General features: G+C 34.7%; 1 protein-coding gene across 6 annotated transcripts in view; it reads right to left on the bottom strand.

Annotated features, from left to right (window-relative positions):
• The window catches only part of LOC150084307 (RCC1 and BTB domain-containing protein 1-like), a 133,692-nt gene that overhangs the window by 11,393 nt on the left and 103,343 nt on the right, over positions 1-18,956 (bottom strand). The window contains exon 14 of one of the 6 annotated variants that reach the window (XM_090375158.1): positions 11,978-12,053. The exons of the other annotated variants lie outside the window; for them this stretch is intronic. Within the exon in view, the coding sequence (XP_090231284.1) occupies positions 12,003-12,053 (51 nt within the window). The 3' untranslated portion in view covers positions 11,978-12,002. The remainder of the gene's footprint in view (positions 1-11,977; positions 12,054-18,956) is intronic. 6 annotated transcript variants of the gene reach the window in all.

The raw sequence follows: 18,956 nt of genomic DNA, 5'->3' as shown, positions 1-18,956 counted from the left end.
GCAAGGTCTTATTCCATGTACTGACTGACCACATATTTGGAGTTGTCTCTAGCAAGTAATACTGCCATAGTATATGTAGTACACACACACACAATAGATATAGATATACTATGTATATTGGAGATCCAACTCAACCTAAAGCCTACTCCCTATGCACCTGGCTACACAGACAGATCATAAACAAAAGGTGCTTGTTCCACAAACAGTTGTAATTCTGGTAATTCAACTGTTAGAGAAAAATTATGATTATATTATGAAGGATAAGTAGAAGACAAGCAGGATATATCTGTCAGATGCAAAAGTTAAAAGGTTCATTATACATACAGGAGACATTAAATATAACACTGAGATTCTAATTCAAAACTATAGAGATGAAGGTGAGAAAAGCCATGAGTTACAATTTAACACAAAAATGTCTGGAATTTTGCCAAGGTATATGATAAGGAAATTTATGGTACGAGCCTTCACCATCAATTACAACTGAAAAAAACCCTACAAGACTCATGGAGCAGAACTTTTGTGCTTTTTGGTAAAAATAACTGCTTTTGTGATAAATGGAATACACTTAAATAGAAGTGCAAGAATATTTGCCAATGTTATTGTGAGCAATGTTAGAGGAGTGTACCTATAAACTGCTGGCCTGGAATGGGACACATAAACCAATAATTTTAATGTAACTAAAAAGCATGGGTATATTCAATTCTTACACTACTAAACTATTCTAATGGCATACAGTAACTTGTAAAGTATTATGCAAAGCACAGGGTCTTTTGAAGATTTTTATAACACTATTAGCTGTAAATGATTGGAAAGCTACATAAAATTATATACTGCACAAGTGTTCAGAGAGTTCTAGAAGTTATAAATTTGATTAATTTGAAGCTAGTTAATTTAACAAATGTTAACAAATAAGAATAACAAAAAAAATGGTACCATTCTGATGTAAATTATGCAGAATTTGAATATGGTGAGTACAATCTGCACAGCAAAGACAAACATTACAAAAAGGGAGGACAGGTCATCCTTTTGATCAGAAAGCACATGGATTCAAAAGTGTATATGGGTGAGAAAAATAAGAATAACAGATAATCAATCTGGTGCGATAAAAAAAAAATGTAACAATAAATCTAGGAATTGGAGTTAGTCAAACATAATGATCAGATATATATGCAACAGAAATAGGCAAGCAAATTCAAATGTCTTATTATAGGAGACTGAACTTGCATCTTATTTCTACAGCTTTAAGCATTAACATAAAGGTAAAAAATCAATATTACTGACTTGGTCATTACTGATGATTCATCTGTTATTAAAAACCTTCTTGTGACCATAATGTTTTAATATGGAAATTCCCATATCCCAAGGATATTAGTTATGAAAGGTAAAAAGAAAGCTTTCATTTTCTTAAAACATACCGTGTTGATCCAAAACATTATTCTTACGGGATATACAGGCTAAACAGGATATGTTCAAAAAATAATTATAGGTTATTTTCATATCATTAAAAAAAAAGTGTTGTGATGAAATCCAATATAGATGGCAAAAAAAACTGATGAAATTAACATCAAAGATGAAGGCTATCTGAGATATCTATAGATTATCAAGAGTAAGGGATCTTTACTCTTTGGCTGAATGCAAATTTCAATATATCTATTCTGAAATCACCCTTTTTCAATTTAAATTTGTCCTTTCGTGCGTGTGTCATCCAAGAAAGAGTAAAGATCCCTTTTGTTTACTTAATCCTTGTAAAGTCTATACACTTCAAATTAGACCACCATGCAGATACCCAATTTCCAAAGATTGCAACTTACAAAACTCCAGTCTTTCTTGGTAAGAATCTCCTCGTGTGCTTCCAACTAATCTTGCTGCTCTTTTCTGCATCCTTTCCAACAGATCTGTGTCCTAAAATGAGGTTTCCAAACTTGTATGCATCATTCCAGATGTGGCCTAACACTGTCTTATACAATGGGATAATCACTTCTTTGTCTCTGTTGGCTTTTGTATGCACTGCTCAGAGAATTTCATGTCAGGCTGTATGTTATCCCTAAGTCTTTTTTTTTATTGACTACTTTGTTCACTGCTATCCAAATAATATATTATTCTGGGATTGCTGCTACCCAAATGCAGTACTTTGCATTTCTCAATGTTAAACCTCAGCTGCCACTTCCAGTCTATCTACGGCGCCTCCGTAGCCAGGTGGGAAGGAGCAGCAGTGCATAGCACACGCTTCTTGATTAGACCGGGGTTCGAGCCCGTCACCACCAAATACGGAGGATGCGGAAAGGTCAGGGAATGGCTACCGCATATTCCCGAAGCAATATGGCCTTAGTTGCTAATGCTCCTAAAAACCAAAATAAACAAACAAACCAGTCTATTTCTTGGTTTATATCAAGAAAAGAGATCCAAGAAAAATTGCAGAGAATTTGTTCTGAACACTAAAAGGAAGGAATAAACATTACGGGCCCAATAAAGAAGAGTAACAGGATCAGTACTAATGCCCCTAAGCAAATGAGTGATGAGGTGAACAAGTTTTCTGCATCAATATTCCCAAATATTATTCAGCATTAAATGAATTTGTGATGAGAGAAAAAGCTCTAGAGGAGAAATTATCAGGTTTAAAAGTGAAGAAAGCAAAAGAAATTGATGATATTAGCATTAGCATTAGTAGAGGCATTTGATGCAAGAAAGCAAGCTTATGCAGCATCAGCCAAAAAAAAAAAAAAAAAAAAAAAAGTAACATAAATAAATAAAAATAACCACTTCCACTTCACCCCTCTGTTCGTTCGAAATACCTGTCCAGCTGAGCCTTAAACTTATTTAGGCTATCAACTTCCACGACAAGGGATGGAAGTCTGTTCCACCCACCAACCACCCGCTGGCTAAAGGCAAATTTCCGCACATCTATCCTACATCTGTCTTTCCTCAATTTGAATTTATGCCCTCTCAGGTGATTTTTCTGAGCTAGAGGAAGAATCCCATCAGCATTGAGCATGCTCAAACCATTCAAGGCTTTGTACATCTCTATCAGATCACCCCGCTGGTGCCTAGTTTCCAGACACTGTAATTTGCAAAACTTAAGCCTTTCTTCGTAAGAGAACCCCTTTGTCCCATTCACCAATCTAGTTGCCCTTCTCTGTACTCGTTCCAGCAGCTCTACATCCTTCCTGAAATGAGGCCTCCAGGCCTGTATACAGTACTCTAGGTGTGGCCTGACCATTGCCTTATACAAGGGAATAATCACCTCCTTATCCCTGCTAGAAAAATTTCTATATATCATTGACAATACACCATGAGCTACTCTTGCAGCTCGTCTGCACTGCTCAGAGAACTTCATATCTGCCTGCACCACCACCCCCAGGTCCCTTTCATTCTCTACCACTGTCAGTGTAGTACCACAGAGTTGATACGTTGCTCTGGGGTTGCTGTTTCCCATATGTAGTACTTTACATTTGTCAATGTTAAACTTCATTTGCCACCTCGAAGCCCATCTGCTCAACCTTTCCAAATCCTGTTGCAGCAGCATAGTGTCAGTAGTGTCCTTGACAACCCTGCCAACCTTTGTATCGTCTGCAAACTTGGACATTAAGCCTGATATACCATCATCAATATCATTTATAAATACAGAAAACAATAAAGGCCCCAATACTGAACCCTGAGGGACTCCACTAATAACATTAGTCCACGATGAGCAGTGTCCATTGATTACCACTCTCTGTCTTCTCCCCCTCAACCACCCCTTTATCCATAGCAGCAACTTGCCTCCAATGCCACACTGCTCCAATTTGTGCAGCAGTCTTCCATGTGCAACAGTATCAAAAGCCTTTCTAAGATCCAAGTATATAATATCAAAGTTATTCCCTGCATCCAGTTCTTTTGTGACTGCATCATAGTATCCAATCAAATTGGTCAGGCAAGACTTCCCCTTAACAAAACCATGCTGTGTCCTAGCTATAACTGAAGTCTTGTCTAGATGATCCTGCAGTGCTTCTTTCACCAGTGCCTCCATTAATTTTCCGGGAACAGAAGTTAAACTCACAGGTCTATAATTACTTGTGTCAGCCTTTGATCCCCCTTTGTGAATTGGGGTCACATTTGCACATCTCCAGTCAATGGGTACCTCCCCTGAGTCCAAGGAAGCTCTCATAATTATGGCTAAGGGTTTGCTTACCTCCTTTGCTGCCTCCTTTAATATAACTGGATAGATCCCATCCACCCCAGGTGCCTTTCTTGTGTTTATCTTCAACAATTTCTCCTCCACTTTGCTCTCAGTTATTACAAGATTCTCTAGCTTACTGCTAGAGTTGAATACACCTCTGGCATTCCCCTCGCTGAATAACTCCTCATGTGTGAATGTCGATGCAAAATATTCATTTAGTTTGTTAGCTACCCGAGCAGGGTCATCAACAGTTGACCCATCGATCTCAAGTGGACCAATCTGATTCATCCCCTTCCTTCTAGAGTTTACATAAGTAAAGAACTCTTTGCTGTTTTTCTTCGCATCCCTTGCCAAGGATCTCTCGTAATCTGCCTTCGCCTGCCTAACCTCCTTTGTAACTTGGTTACAGATCAACTTGTATCTATCATAGGCATCCGTGTCACGTGTTAATTTGTATGTATCCCATGCATTTTTCTTCTCTGCCATATGCCTCATTAGTTCATCTGACAACCATTTAGGCCTAAACCTTGAACAATATTTCTTAGTTGGTATGTAAAGCCTAGTAGCTTCCACGATAAGTTCTTTGAATGCTTCCCATTTTGAATTTGCTGTTGGCAATATCATCAGTTGATCCCACTGTATAGAATTTAAATACTGTCTCAGTCCATTGTAGTCGCCTTTACGAAAGCAATACCCCTTCCCTTTACCCCTAATGGTAGTTACCTCTTTGAGTAACTCCCACTTCAGCACACTGTGATCACTGCCACCAAGTGGTTCATTTATCTGCAGATTCTGAATGCATGAAGAATCACTACTGATAATCAAATCAAGAGTATTACTCCCTCTAGTTGCCTCCCGAACATGCTGATGTAGAAAACAATCATCCAATAAATCCACAAAAGCCTTGCTACTGTGTGAGTGACCAGCCCCCAAATTCCAGTCAATATCTGGGAAATTAAAATCCCCCATTATAAGACTCTCTGATTTACTTGCCCACTCTATTTCTCCGAACAGTTTCTTATTATACTCATCAGAGTCATTAGGCCTATAGCACACTCCTACTCTCAATTTTGATCTCCCAATGCTTATGTCACACCAAACTGACTCGACACTGCACTGTCCAGCGATGTCGACTGGCTTCACTTCCTTGGATTTTATGTGTTTCTTAATTAATAGCATAACCCCTCCTCCCTTCCTATCCTGTCTATCCTTTCTGTACACATTGTACTCCCCAAATTCCAGTTCTGCATTTCTTATATCTGTGTGACACCACGTCTCTGAAATCCCCACAATATCTGCCTTTGATGTTTTGAGCAATACCTCAAATTCATCAAATTTATTTACTAAACTCCTAGCATTGGTGTACACACAAGTATACATGCACCTGTTCTTTTTCTTAGCTACCCTAACACAACCCATGTGTTTACTTGTACCCCAATGATTCCCAGCAGTCTCTGAAATATCCTGCATCTTATTTTCCAGGCTGCGGCTCATTCCAATAGAAGCAGTGCAAGAATCACTTTCACCTCTGCCAGTGGCTACTGTTAATCTATTAGTCCTTGTATCCCCCCAATCTAGCAGTTTTCCGACCCACCTAACATTGCCTCGATAGCATCAGCAAACATTCTTGCACCCTTTCTATTTAAGTGTATCCCATCCCTGTAGAAGCAGTCTCTCCTGTTAACAAGTACAGACCAGGCTGAAAAAAATTCTACCCCTTGAGCCCTGCACAATCTTTCCAGGGCCGAATTGATTGACAGGGCTCTCATCATATACTCCCTCCTATCGTGTCTGGGCAGAATTGCAGACACTTTCAATTTCAACCCTAATTCACGGCTTTTTTTCATCAGTGACCTGTACTTGTCAAGTAATTCCGCCGGTCTCCTTTATATCTTTATAGTTTTATGAAGAAGAGGCTAAGAATCCCCTTAAACCCTTATTTATTTATAGTAAGAATACATACTACATATTATAAAATATTTATAATATGTAGTATGTATTATTTATACTGTGAATGAGTGATAATGCTGGAAGCATCCCTAGACTCGGGTGAAATTCCAAAAAACTGAAAAGTGTGCACATATCTATCCATACACAGAGGGTATTCTAGGAGAATTTTCTCTCTTTTTTTTTTTTTTTGTTAGTTGTTGGCTCATCAGCTTCTGTGGCCATAATGCACCTCCCAAGGTTTTTGCATTTTACCGTGATCCAAGCCCGAAGCGGGATTCGAACCTGTGACCTTTGGGTTGCCAGGCAGGCATTTTACCCACCCGGCTAGCCCGGTCGGCTCTAGGAGTATTCTGGGCAAATCAAGCCTGTCTAAAGTCTGTGGCAAGAAAAATTATGGAATCTAATTAAGGAGGCAATGCAAGATCACCTCAAAAATCATGATATAAGAGTGACAACAGTGTTTTGTTAAAGGAAGATCTCATCAGACCAATCTGTTACGGTGTTTATGAGGTAGTAATAGTGTAAGTGGATGCAAGAAATAACCTTGATAGAATTTACTTGGAAAGGCATTTGACACATTCCAAAATTAATGTCTTGTGCATAAGTTGGGAAGTGTAGTTCCACTAATAACATTAATCCAAGAAAAGTAGTCCCCACTGATAACCACTCTCTGTCTTCTCCCACTCAACCACCCCTTTATTCGTAGCAGCAACTTGTCCTTAATGGCAAACTACTCCATTTACATAGCAGTATTTTGTATGTAATGGTATCTAATCTGGTGGGATAAAAAATCTGGTGTGATCAAAAGCTTTTCTGAAGTCTAAGTATATTATGTAAAAATTATTTTTTGCATCTAGTTCCTTTGTTACTGTGTCATAGTAGCCAATAAGACTGGTCAGCCAAGATTGCCTCTTAACATCCATGCTGTGATTGAAACATAACTGCCTTCCTGTTTATATGAGTCTGCATTACTTCTTTAACCAGTGACTCCATTATTTTCCCTGGAAAGCTAATAGGTCTGTAATTACTCCTATTTCCTTTTGATATCCCTTTGCAAACTGGGGATACATTTGAACAGCTCCAGTCCATAGGGACCCCACCTGAATCCAGAGATGTTCTCATAATCATGGCTAAAAGTTTGCTTAACTCTTTTGCTGCCTCCCTTAATGTAACTGGCTAGACCTCAGCCACCCTATGTGCCATTTTCACACTTAGCTTCAACAATTTCTCCTCCACTTTCCTCTATTATCACAAAATCATTCAGCTTCCTGCCAGATTCTGACTCACTTCTGGCATTGCTATCCCTAAAAAATACCTCTTGTGTGAATGTACATGCAAAATACCCATTCAATTGGTCTGCAACCTGATCAAAATATGGATACTCTCTCTTTTCGGAAGATATGTACAATTATACATAATAAACGACACAGTGCTTGTTTTAATATACAGTTGTTATACATCGAGTGCATGACTATTAAGATGGCAAAAATGAAACTTCACAATTATTACATGTGAAAAATTTAAAAAGGTTCCACATATCTCATTGTGAATTCTTTAACCTGGAGCTGTGGGGGAGTTCTTCAAGACCCTGCATGATATCAGCAATGTCATGCTCACCTTTGACTTGGTCCACACAGCTGAAACTCTCAATACCTTTTTAAACAATCACGTTTTCTTTGATATCTTCATTTAAAATTCCAGAAATGTCAGTTAACACACAAACAGAAAAAATGTCAGTACAGCTAAGCCTATTCTTAATAATTATATGCACATGCTGAAAAACAAAAATTCAAAATTAGCAATATCTCTCGCATCCAATTATTGAAGCATGCATGCATAATGTTTCATGGCATCATCTTTAATTTTTATGCTCACTGGCTTGATGTCATGGAAGAGAGTGAGTGGCATCCAACTGCTGAAGCATGCAGGATTTTTGACTAACATTTTGCTCACCATCAGTTAATATAATCCGGGTGATAATAATCAAAAGTTGCAAATAATGGAGGTTATAAAAAACATGTTTAAAGGGCTATCTAAAGTGCTGCAGAGGGAGGTTTTATTTTACAAAAATAATTAAAATATATTTTTAAAGTAAAAAATGATTTTTAATAGTTGTGTTCATAATACAATAAACTCTTCAAAATTTTGTAACTCTCAACGATTGAGAGGTGCCAGATTTTAAAATTTTCTGGATTTTAGAGGGTATACCTAGCAATTGAGCAGTTTTAGAAGCATACATTTCAATAAATATTAAGCATAATTGCAAAATTTCAACTGCATGTATAATGAAATGGTCTTAATTCTCACAGCAGAACTAACTTGCCTTTGTAATAGGTTGCCCTGGTACAGTACTACATTCAAGAAATAGTTTTAGCTATATTACAGCTCTGAAAACATTTTGTATACTACATGCAAGTCACATCAAACAACTTTTCAATTGGTCATGTCTGTGTTTGTGTTGTCCCTAGAGACTACCTGCTATCTGACAAGAGGCCAGTTAGTCATAAAACAGGCTGTAACAGCAGTCTCATCTTTTAAGTAAAGAGCCAATTAAACCTTTGGAACAAACTTATATAGTATCAGTCAAAAAAAAAAAAAAAAAAAAAACTTATTTATACAGCCCTATCTAATATTTCTCCATGATTCTGCAAGCAATTCTTGAGGAAGTGAATAAAAATGTAAAATTTAAAGACAGAACATACTGTATAATAATTCTATAAGAAGTACACTAGCAAATTTTCATTATAGCTCCATATAATTTCATTATAATAATATTTGCTGGTACAGTCAAGTTCTGCCATAATGCGGTACATGTGTTCCTAAAAATCTCCGTGTTATAGTATTTTGTGCATTAAAAACAACAGGGCTTATGAGAAAAATAGGGATGGGGCAGAGCACTCAAAAAAAAAAAAAAAAAAAAAAAATTTCGGTCTGGTAAGTAAAACACTAAAAAAAGTTAGAAACCCAATAAAATTGCTAACACAGGTTTAAACATCTTAAATTTCTAATAAATGAATAAATATTACAGTAAACATAGCACTTTACCTTGACAAGATATGAAATTTGTTTGTTTGATTAATATTTCTGTTCATTGACTTTTTTTTTTTTTTTTTTTTGATTGTAAAATTTAAAACAGTAAAAAAGATAAGCAATCAATAACGGCAAACATGTGACGCACAAATTTCACAAGCGAGATACAGAGTAACAAGTTTACAAAGCTTGTAAAAATAGGAATGAAGAGAAGACTCTGAAAATTGTTTTTATATAATTGAAGATTTCATTGAAGGGGAAACATATTTCACCATAATAACATAAAAACCCACAGAATTCCAGCTATCAGTATTATCGCAAATGGAATAAGATCGAGTTTACTACCCATTTATAATTAATTGCACTAACTGAAAAGCCCAATAAACTGGGAACTGCAAATTGTTTTTATTGTTTTATGGTAGTGACCTCCAGAAATGTGCTCCTCTGCTCACGCTATTATGCCCCATGAAATTTCTGTTAGAACAGAAAAATGTGAGCTCCTGAAAACATAAGTCGGTCTACAATATCACATGTTATCTTTGTGAATACAATGAGTGACAACAGTGTCTCCTACCAATACAACTACAGTAAAGGGGAAATATAGTTTTCAAACATTTGTTTGACATATTTTAAGCTTCGTAAATTTGTACGTATTGCTGCACAGGTTGCTACGTTCAAGCTTGGTGCCGGGTATTGCATTCACTTAGTGTTCTTCGCAGATGAAATTACACATAAGCGAATGCAAAAATTGCATTATACTCGCATTGTTCCCTAATATATCAGTTGCGTTGGAGCAAATTCTCATTGCAAAAATGTGCATTATAGCAGAACTGACTGTAGTTGGTTTTGGCAGTCTTTTCAAATTATAAAAGCTATTCATAAGTCACAGGACCCAATTCTGACTTTGAATTTTGTTGTAGATGTATTTTGAATAATCTGTACTAAAATGCATATAAAACCATATATTGTTAGTCAGAGAATGGTAGTGACTTTGAAATACCTCGTTTCAAATAATCCAATATTGAAATAATGAGGATAGGATATACTGTATATAGATTTAAAGATGGATTAGATAAATATGTGGAAAACAGAAGAGGTCACATAAAATTTATTTCTTTGCATCATTCTACCATTTTTCCAGAATGCCCAAGATCCCTTTAACACAGAATTCTCAGATGAAAACAAGTGGCATGCAATTTAAACAGCTGATATCATAACATAATTTTGCTATAAATAAGGTATTCTGAAATACTGTACACATACTTCATCAATATTTAATAGTTATATAAGATTTATGATGTCTGTTCTTAAAAGCATCATTCACTTTAATGAATAGTATGATTTTTAGTTTATTGTATATTTTAGTCCTGTGTCTAACACAAGACTAAAGAATTCAATATCGTTTTAGCAGTGTTTTATGTGGCACTCATAACTTTATTATTAAAATCATGGCTTGTTGCTGGAACATCTGAGTATCATCTCACGGTGACACATGCCAATTCTACAATATATCAAGCTACTTCATACTTGTGGTTATCTGTTCAACTAGAAGAACAGGCCCTATCCTCTGAAAGAATACAAAACACCTTTACTTTTCCAGATGGTTCTAATATATAATAAATAAAGGACATGAATATCATCATGTCCTTTGTATTTCTCCATCCCAGATCCTGACGTTGTATTGACGATGATAATGGAAAAATGAAATTCTTCAGCGAAGAATTTCATTTTTCGTTGAAAGTAACCACTCTTCTTTATCTATCAGCTTGATTACTTGCAGCAAAATATAATTTGTTACAATTTGCAGATATTCAAAACAAGATATTTGCAAAGAATTTTCCACGTCTTTTTATGTTATGCCAAAACTCCAAAATGTACTTTGTTGGAGTTTATAGAAAAGCCTGTTAAACACAATCCATAGTTTCAACATTGGCTAAATCTGCCTGTGCTCTTGTTTTTGCATGTAGAAGCCTAGTCTATGTAAATTTTTCATACCATATGTGTTAATGGGATTGATATTTTGAAATTGGCTCAGTATGTATGGAAGTAGCAGGTTTTATTTTGTGGAAGGAGAACACAGGAAACAAGTTTTCCCCACTTGTAGTCCAATTTGTGGGATCACAGATATGCTGTCACCTATAGAATGAAATTTTAAGAAATGAAGAGTATAAGATAACTTTAGGAGTTTTTCTTTTTGCAGCAGGGATATAATCTAGTGTGTACATTTTCACTGTAAAAATTTTTAGTTGCTAATCTCATTTATAGTAATACTGTATATGCAGGGACCATTTACTCAAAGCTAAATATTTAACTGTAAAACTATTAATTTACATCACATACCTCATTTGATGCACTTTACAATATTTTATATTTGATGTCTGGAAACTGACATTACTAAGAAAAAATCTATTCTACTGGACATTACAGAGAATAACACCTAGAGTGCAAACATTAAAATGTGCTCTACAGTACTAATTTACTGTTTTACCAATGTCCTATTCTTTACTAGCTCAAATTCATTAATAATTTATACATGTTGCTATTGCAGAAGCATGCTGTATTCCATCAGTTATAAACAAAAAAAGGGTTAAAATTTAAAAAAAAGCCACTGAAGAATATATACCCAAGGGTCATTTAAAAACTATACTTAAAGGATAAATAATATATTCCACACAACACCTAATATATAGTTAGCAGCAAGTGTATTCCAAGTAATGCAGTAATGCTAATTAATACAATATTCATACAAATCAATTAGGAATCTCTCAATTTCGTTTCTTCTACTTGATATTAACATTCTAAAAAGAAGTGCAAATTTACAGTATGGACTAAATTTTATACCTTCTATAAATTAAAGCTTAAAATTTCAACATTTCACCAAACATTGGCAGGGTGTCCTGACTGGAACAGGAGAAACCTAGCAAAACAAAGAAAAAAATAAAAATCACGAGTCAGTCCTACTAATGATCCTACTCCCAACCCTTCCCTATCAATCCTGCCAGCTAGTTAAGAATGAAGAAACAAAAAAATATGCACAGCTGCTACTTCCAGACTATATATAAGGTATTCCAAACTAAAGCTGGATGAGTTTCTGGTAATATTTCAATTGTTGGTAGATTTCTATGAACCATTAATATGAATAAATTCTGAAAGATAAATATATCATTAGAAAACAGGACAGAGGGTATGAGACTTTAAGACTACATATTCCTGTTAATTAATGAACTAGTTTATTTTATTTTTTTTAATAAAAAGTAAGCTCTCTTATAAAACTGAGATATTTAACTTTTAATGTGTTAAAACCAGAGAAAAATATAATAATTGAGCTCAGGTCAAAGTTAATATGGGATATACCATAAATCAACTTAAAAATAAAATTAAAAAGATTCACTACTAAATTATAATTATATTAAACAGGAAGATATACACATCAATATGAAGCACTACAAGCTTAAATTAGAAAAATATAAAGGCTTGAAGACTATGTGACTTTCCTTAAAATATACTGCAGTCATGTTTCCTATGCAAAATATGTATGGTCATCATGTATTTCATCACACTTAAGTTGTACATGGTCACCTTTTGTCCCAAAGCCTAGAGCAGGAACTGGCAATCTTTCTATAACAGAGGGCCTGGAGGAATTTTTATGAGGTACTTGCAGGCCATAAAGTTAACACCATTATATTGAAGAATACAATAAAACTAGACCAAGACAGTTAATATTATTATTACTGGTGTTTCGGCCAAGGGCAAGACAGTTATGAAGGAACCGAACAATATGGATTCTTAAGCAGAAGAGACATCTTACAAGTAGAAGTATTTTTTGCCAAACTTAATCTTGGGTCCAAGAAGAGAATTCTCATTACCCTAATCAACCGTTTCAATTTATTATAAGCAGGGGTGGCTCATCCATAGGCACTGCAGCACCCCCAGCTATTTAAATCTAGATATACAGTGAATGGAGTTATATGAAATTTTGTGAAGAACAATGCAACGCAATGAATATTAATATGAATATTAACGGGACCTGCATATAGTATACGCATCCTCTATTTCCAGTAATCATTTCAATAATAAACAAAGAAAAACACAAAATCATTTCCAACTTTGAAGTTTAATTAACCATACGCCACATTTTGCATTCCAGTGAATGTCTGGTAGTTGGTTGCCAATATACATTTTTTATAGGTGAAACGAATTAAAGTCACTGTAAAGTGTGCAGTGCAGATTTCATCATTGACCATGATGGGTATGTAGCCACAATGTTGGTGTCTTTTTGTAATTCGCCCAAATTCCCATCAAGTAACTAAATAATATCAGTGTTAAGTCAATACTCAACATTCAACAGTGTAATCATGTGATTACAGCTTAACTGTAACTGGAAAGGAGGAGTTCAGGCTAAAATAAAAGAAGTGTACAAAAATACACATTTTATTCACTGCTATGCACACCACCTGAATCTGATGATGAGAAATGCAGCAAGTAGTACCTGAGATCCAAGAATATTCTTTTTGAATCTCATGTTGATACCAACATTTTTCTCGAGATCACGAGTGTCTCACTGTTCTCAGAAAGCATATGGACAGCCGTGTTGCCCTACAAGATGGAACTTCAATATACGCACTGTGAACAGCGTTTATGAAAATTTTGAATCCTTAAAAAAGTACATGGAGGAACTACAAGTGACAGCAAACATAGATAAGACGATTTCAGAAGCAACTGGAATTTTGCACATCTTGAGTAATTAAAAATTCGAGTTCTGGTTAGAACTTTTCCATCAGATAATGCCTCACGTGGAAGTTATTTATAATCAAATGCAATCTCGAGAAATTGAGGCAGTTAAAATACAAGAATATATAGGAAACTTTAAGAATGCCATTCTAAAAATCAGGAATTCAATGTATTGTGAAAATCCTTCAAAAACACTCATGATTGAAGCAAAGGAAGTATGTGACTATATAAATGTTGACATAGGTGAGAGATATTCTTTTACAAAGCAATTAATTGCTGCTAAATTGTTTAACAAAGTTAACTTTGTTATTTTTCGTACAAAAATGACCATGGAAGAAGTACGGGAGAGTACTGAGGCATATCTCATGATTGAAAGAGAAAAACTTCTTACGGAATTACAAGTTTTCTATAGCAGACATAATCTACACAATCATTGCAAATTAACTGACTTGCTGAAATTTATCTCAGAAAATAATCTAGCTGAAGTTCTTGGTGAACTTAACGGAGACATTTTTGAGGTTTTTTCCCTAATGGAAACCCCAACAAAACTCATAAAAGTTCTTTTGACCATTCTGATGACTACTTCAGAACCCGAACGCTGCCATTTCAACATTAAAAAGAATAAAAACATTTTTAAGGAGCACTATGAATCAGGAAAGGCTAAATACTCAAGCAATGCTTTTAACAGAGAAACGCTTGGTCAACAGTGCACCAAACTTGAATGAAAAAGTTATTAATCTATTTTCAATAATGCAACAAATAAAAACCGAAGAATGGATTTTGTTTTTAAATAAAAGTTCAAGTCTGTTAATGGTAAATGTCTAGTTAATGTTTTGTAGTATTTTTAATTTGCTCATTATTGTTACTGTGTATGTCTACATGTCTTATAACCAAGGCAATTTAATGTAACTTTAAGACGCAGCACCCACAAAGCATCAGAGTCATGAGCCGCCACTGATTATAAGCATCTTTTTTTTCTGTTTTATTATGGGACCATAACTCACAAGGAGAACTCTTCTTCCTTAACCTGAAATCAGTTAACTAAAACAATAATCAAAGAGAACTTTAAGAATTGCTCTGTCCTTTGACTGAATAAACAAGATAGAAATTTGGCTCATGCCTCACCAAACAAATGACAAATGGATAATGAACCTAATATACCATTAGGCTTAGGCTATGCTAATTATAATTGAGAGGACCCTTCACCTTCAGTTTCCTTGGCATTGTGCTACTTCAAATAGAACTTCCCAGTTCTGTTTAAACTGGGAGGTTCTGTTTTGAATATGGAGCGCATAGCATTCCATATTCAAATAAGCAATATTTTGCCATCTCAATAAGTGCTATACTATTTATTTGAAGTAGTGCAATACTAGAATAACTGTTTTGAAAGCAGTAAGAGCTGCATAATATTATAAAATTGTAGAGACATTTTCTTTTCCTATTATAGCACTTGGGTTGTAAGTTTAGAACAAAAAAAAAAAAAAAAAAAAAAATGCATGTCTTGCTATCATTCATAGGAAAGTAGAAACACATAACAGTACTTCAGTGATCATGTATGGTCCAATAAAAAAATTAAGCTAATAAAATGTTGGTTGCATAATAACCACAATGAACTTCTTAGGAATAAAATCATTTTAAATGGAGAGATATTAAGTTTAAGAAGGCATTCTGTGGGATCAATCAATCACTTGGAATTTCTTAAGCAAGAAATCATTTTAAGCAAAATATCCACTTACATGGATTTCACTGTGTTATAAAAGTTAACTTTATCCAAGTATACCAAATAAAAATTACTGATTTTAAACAATTTATTTTTAGTGTCAAAATTATAAAACATTCAATACCAAGGTCATCAAATGCTACTAAATCACTGTAGCTGCTGGTGCAAGGTGACATATGAGGCAGTAATGTAACCAGCTGAGTAATAGCTAATTTCACAACAGAAATAATGGAAGGAGGAAGAATTGTGTGTAAGAAAAAAGTCGATACACATAATTACTCCAAAATGATAGAAAATTATTGATATTTATTCATACAAATAAAATACCTATATGTCAAGTAGTACCAAAAATTATTTTTGTGTGGTAAGTGATTTTAAATGGATATTGTTAATGTATAGAATAAAGTTACAGTACAGAACTTGTGTTGGCTGACATGAGTTCTCATTTCACGTTTTTATCTTCTTTTTTTTTTTTTTTTTTTAAGTGAATAATGTCTATGCTGGGAGTACCCTACGGTGCTCAGGCTGTAACGAAAAGTGAAACGTCTAACTGCTGTTATATCTCCGAAACTAATAAACAATAGTATAAACAATTTATATTTATTTTGTCGCGTATATAATGCCGTCGACGAATATGCAAGAAAAAATTAAAAATTTTGATATTTAATATCATTTTTTTTGAAAAAACTAAAAAGTTCATATTTTGGTCATTTGCCGTTGCGCCTTGGTTACTTTCACTCTCAATAACTTCTAAACTATGATAGATAGACATTATTATTAGCCATATGGTGCAAGAAAGCCTGAGGCTTACACTGCACCAGCAAAAAAAAAAAAAAAAAAATTCTGAATTAGAGAGAGAGAGAAGTAGAAGGGAATCACCAAGAAAGAGAAGAATGATGATATTCAGCTCAGGATTCCGGGTGTGCCAAGTCCATACTCAACAGATGTGAGCCCCTGAGGTTAAATAAACAGTAAGCGACAAAATTGTTCAGTAGGAAACTTAGTTTTTACATCTATAAATAGTTCTGATGTAGCTCTTATGGTTCCCAAGTAATAGCGATGCAAAGTTGACAGAGTTGAAAAATTCGAGCATTTTCAAGTTTGTTTTCGCAATATCTTGAAAACTATAAATGTTAGACAAAAACAGTAAGCAAAAAAATTGTTGCCTTTGAGAGCTCTACAAGGACATATAACTAGATTTCAAAATGGGTTTTTAGTTTTCGAGAGTTGATAACTGCTACTGCATTATATGCAATAGCAGTTTTTTTTTATTTCATGCTTTCCCCTAAACTTATTTGTTTTGTTAAATATGAAGTAAGGTTAAGACTCTAAGATAGCATCTCTTCTATTCACAAAGGCAGCTCAAAAGGAATTAATTTTCAAAAAGGAAAATAAGTAACTACAGAACTAAGGTTCTATAGTTTGACTTCTGTACCATGGAAGATTGTGAAATGGAATCCTTAGTTGCAATATAGTATCACCTGGACAGGAATGAAATTACAAGGATATGCTAGAATGGCTTTGTTATGTGGAGATCATGTCTCTGACTAATCTAATTAGCTATTATGAAGGTGTTACTAAATAACTGAATGATAAAGAATAATTTTGACATCAGGAAATCTTTTAACACCCCATGTAAACAATTACTGTAAAAATGAAGCAATCCAACATTAAGGATGAAGGGGTTATTAAGCAGTAGGAGACAGAGAAGAGTTAATACATGCCACTACTCTTCATAGACTAATGTTAGGCATGAGGTCCACAAGGTTCAGCTGAAGCCATTGCTGTTGCTAATATTCATTAATGACAGAGATGTTGGTATTTCACAATTAATTTCTAAGTTTGCTGATGATGCAAAATATTATTATTATCAGTGGAAAAATTATATAAGAAAGCACACTTATATAGCTTCGGGGGGGGGGGGGGGGGGGGGGGAAATGCCCACTAACTTTGCATCGCTCTCTAACAATCTGTCCAATTCTTTAAATTTATTAAAACTGCTGACTTACAAAATAACAGGTAGAAGTTTCTTCCAAGAAACTTTTACAGTTTCTTAGAAAAATTACTCTGGATAAAAACAAACTTTCACACATCTACCCTGCAACCAACCAATTTAAAGCCTTAAGCACTTCGATCAATCAGATCCCCTCATACCATCATACACAGTACTCAAAGATTCAGCTTATCCATTGTGTTACATAATAGGATAATTAGTTCTTTGTCACTAATGACAAAATTCATGTATACCACTGACAGAACCCCATACTATCCTAGTAACATGTCTGCATCGTTCAGAGAACCTCATGTGAGACTGTACAATTACTCTTAGGTCTTTTTCATTCTCCATTACCTTGAGTTGGCTACTACCAAATAGTTATTATTAATATTAAACCTCAATTACCATTTTTCAGCCCATCTGCTAATTTATCTAGATCTTGTTGGAGTAGCACAGCCTAATTACTATTATTAACCACACTGCATACCTTTGTAGCATCAACAAACTTAAGACATTAATTGATATGCCTACCAGATACGAGTAGATTGGTTAATAACGCTAATGGAAATTAGAGTGAACAGATCAGTTTTTGAGAGCTGCCAAGTTGACTTTTTTTTCATTTCTTAAAAAATTATTGAATTTTTATTACATTTCTGTTTAAAATAAGTAGAGTAATTTTTACTTGCATTTATCTGATAGATTATTAATTTGTTCTTTACTTGGTTTTCAAAATTGCTTAAAAAATGAAAGGAAAGTTAGTTTGCCTCCATTATTACAGTATTGTCATAAGAATGATATAAAAACACAGCATTTATTATAGTATTGTTATAAGAATAATTTGAACGCAATTTAGTAATCTTCTATATAATTCCACGAGTATAGTTAATATTAGAAGTGTTTTATTAAGTCCACAAACCATAAATTTACAGCAATACAAATGCAAGTTCAACATAACTGTATCACATAGAACATAACTTAAAACAGCTAAGTAACTACTGCTGCCAAATAATCTGGCTACAGCGTAGCATCATTATACTTGTATCTCTTAGTTTTGTGTGGTATTCTTAAATTAAATTTAAAATGGAATCATGCCTATGAAGAGCAATGAAACAAAGACTCAAAGCAGCAACACTTCTTGTTGTTTTGGTTTTTTTTAGGAGCATTAGCAACTAAGGCCATATTGCCCCGGGGGATATGCAGTGGTCATTCCCTGACCTTTCCGCATCCTCCGTATTTGGTGGGCACAGGCTCGAACCCCAGTCTAATCAAGAAGCATGTGCTATGCACTGCTGCTCCTGCCCACCTGGCTACGGAGGCACCTCAACAACACTTCTTACTGCTTTGAGTTATCCTCTGCGCCAAGACTTCTTTGG

Source organism: Mastigoproctus giganteus, chromosome 6 (assembly GCF_048544385.1).
Source record: "Mastigoproctus giganteus isolate SK-2022 chromosome 6, ASM4854438v1, whole genome shotgun sequence".
Lineage (NCBI taxonomy): Eukaryota > Metazoa > Arthropoda > Arachnida > Uropygi > Thelyphonidae > Mastigoproctus > Mastigoproctus giganteus.
Note: the sequence above shows the minus strand (reverse complement) of the source record. Positions and strands in the feature narration are given on the sequence as shown.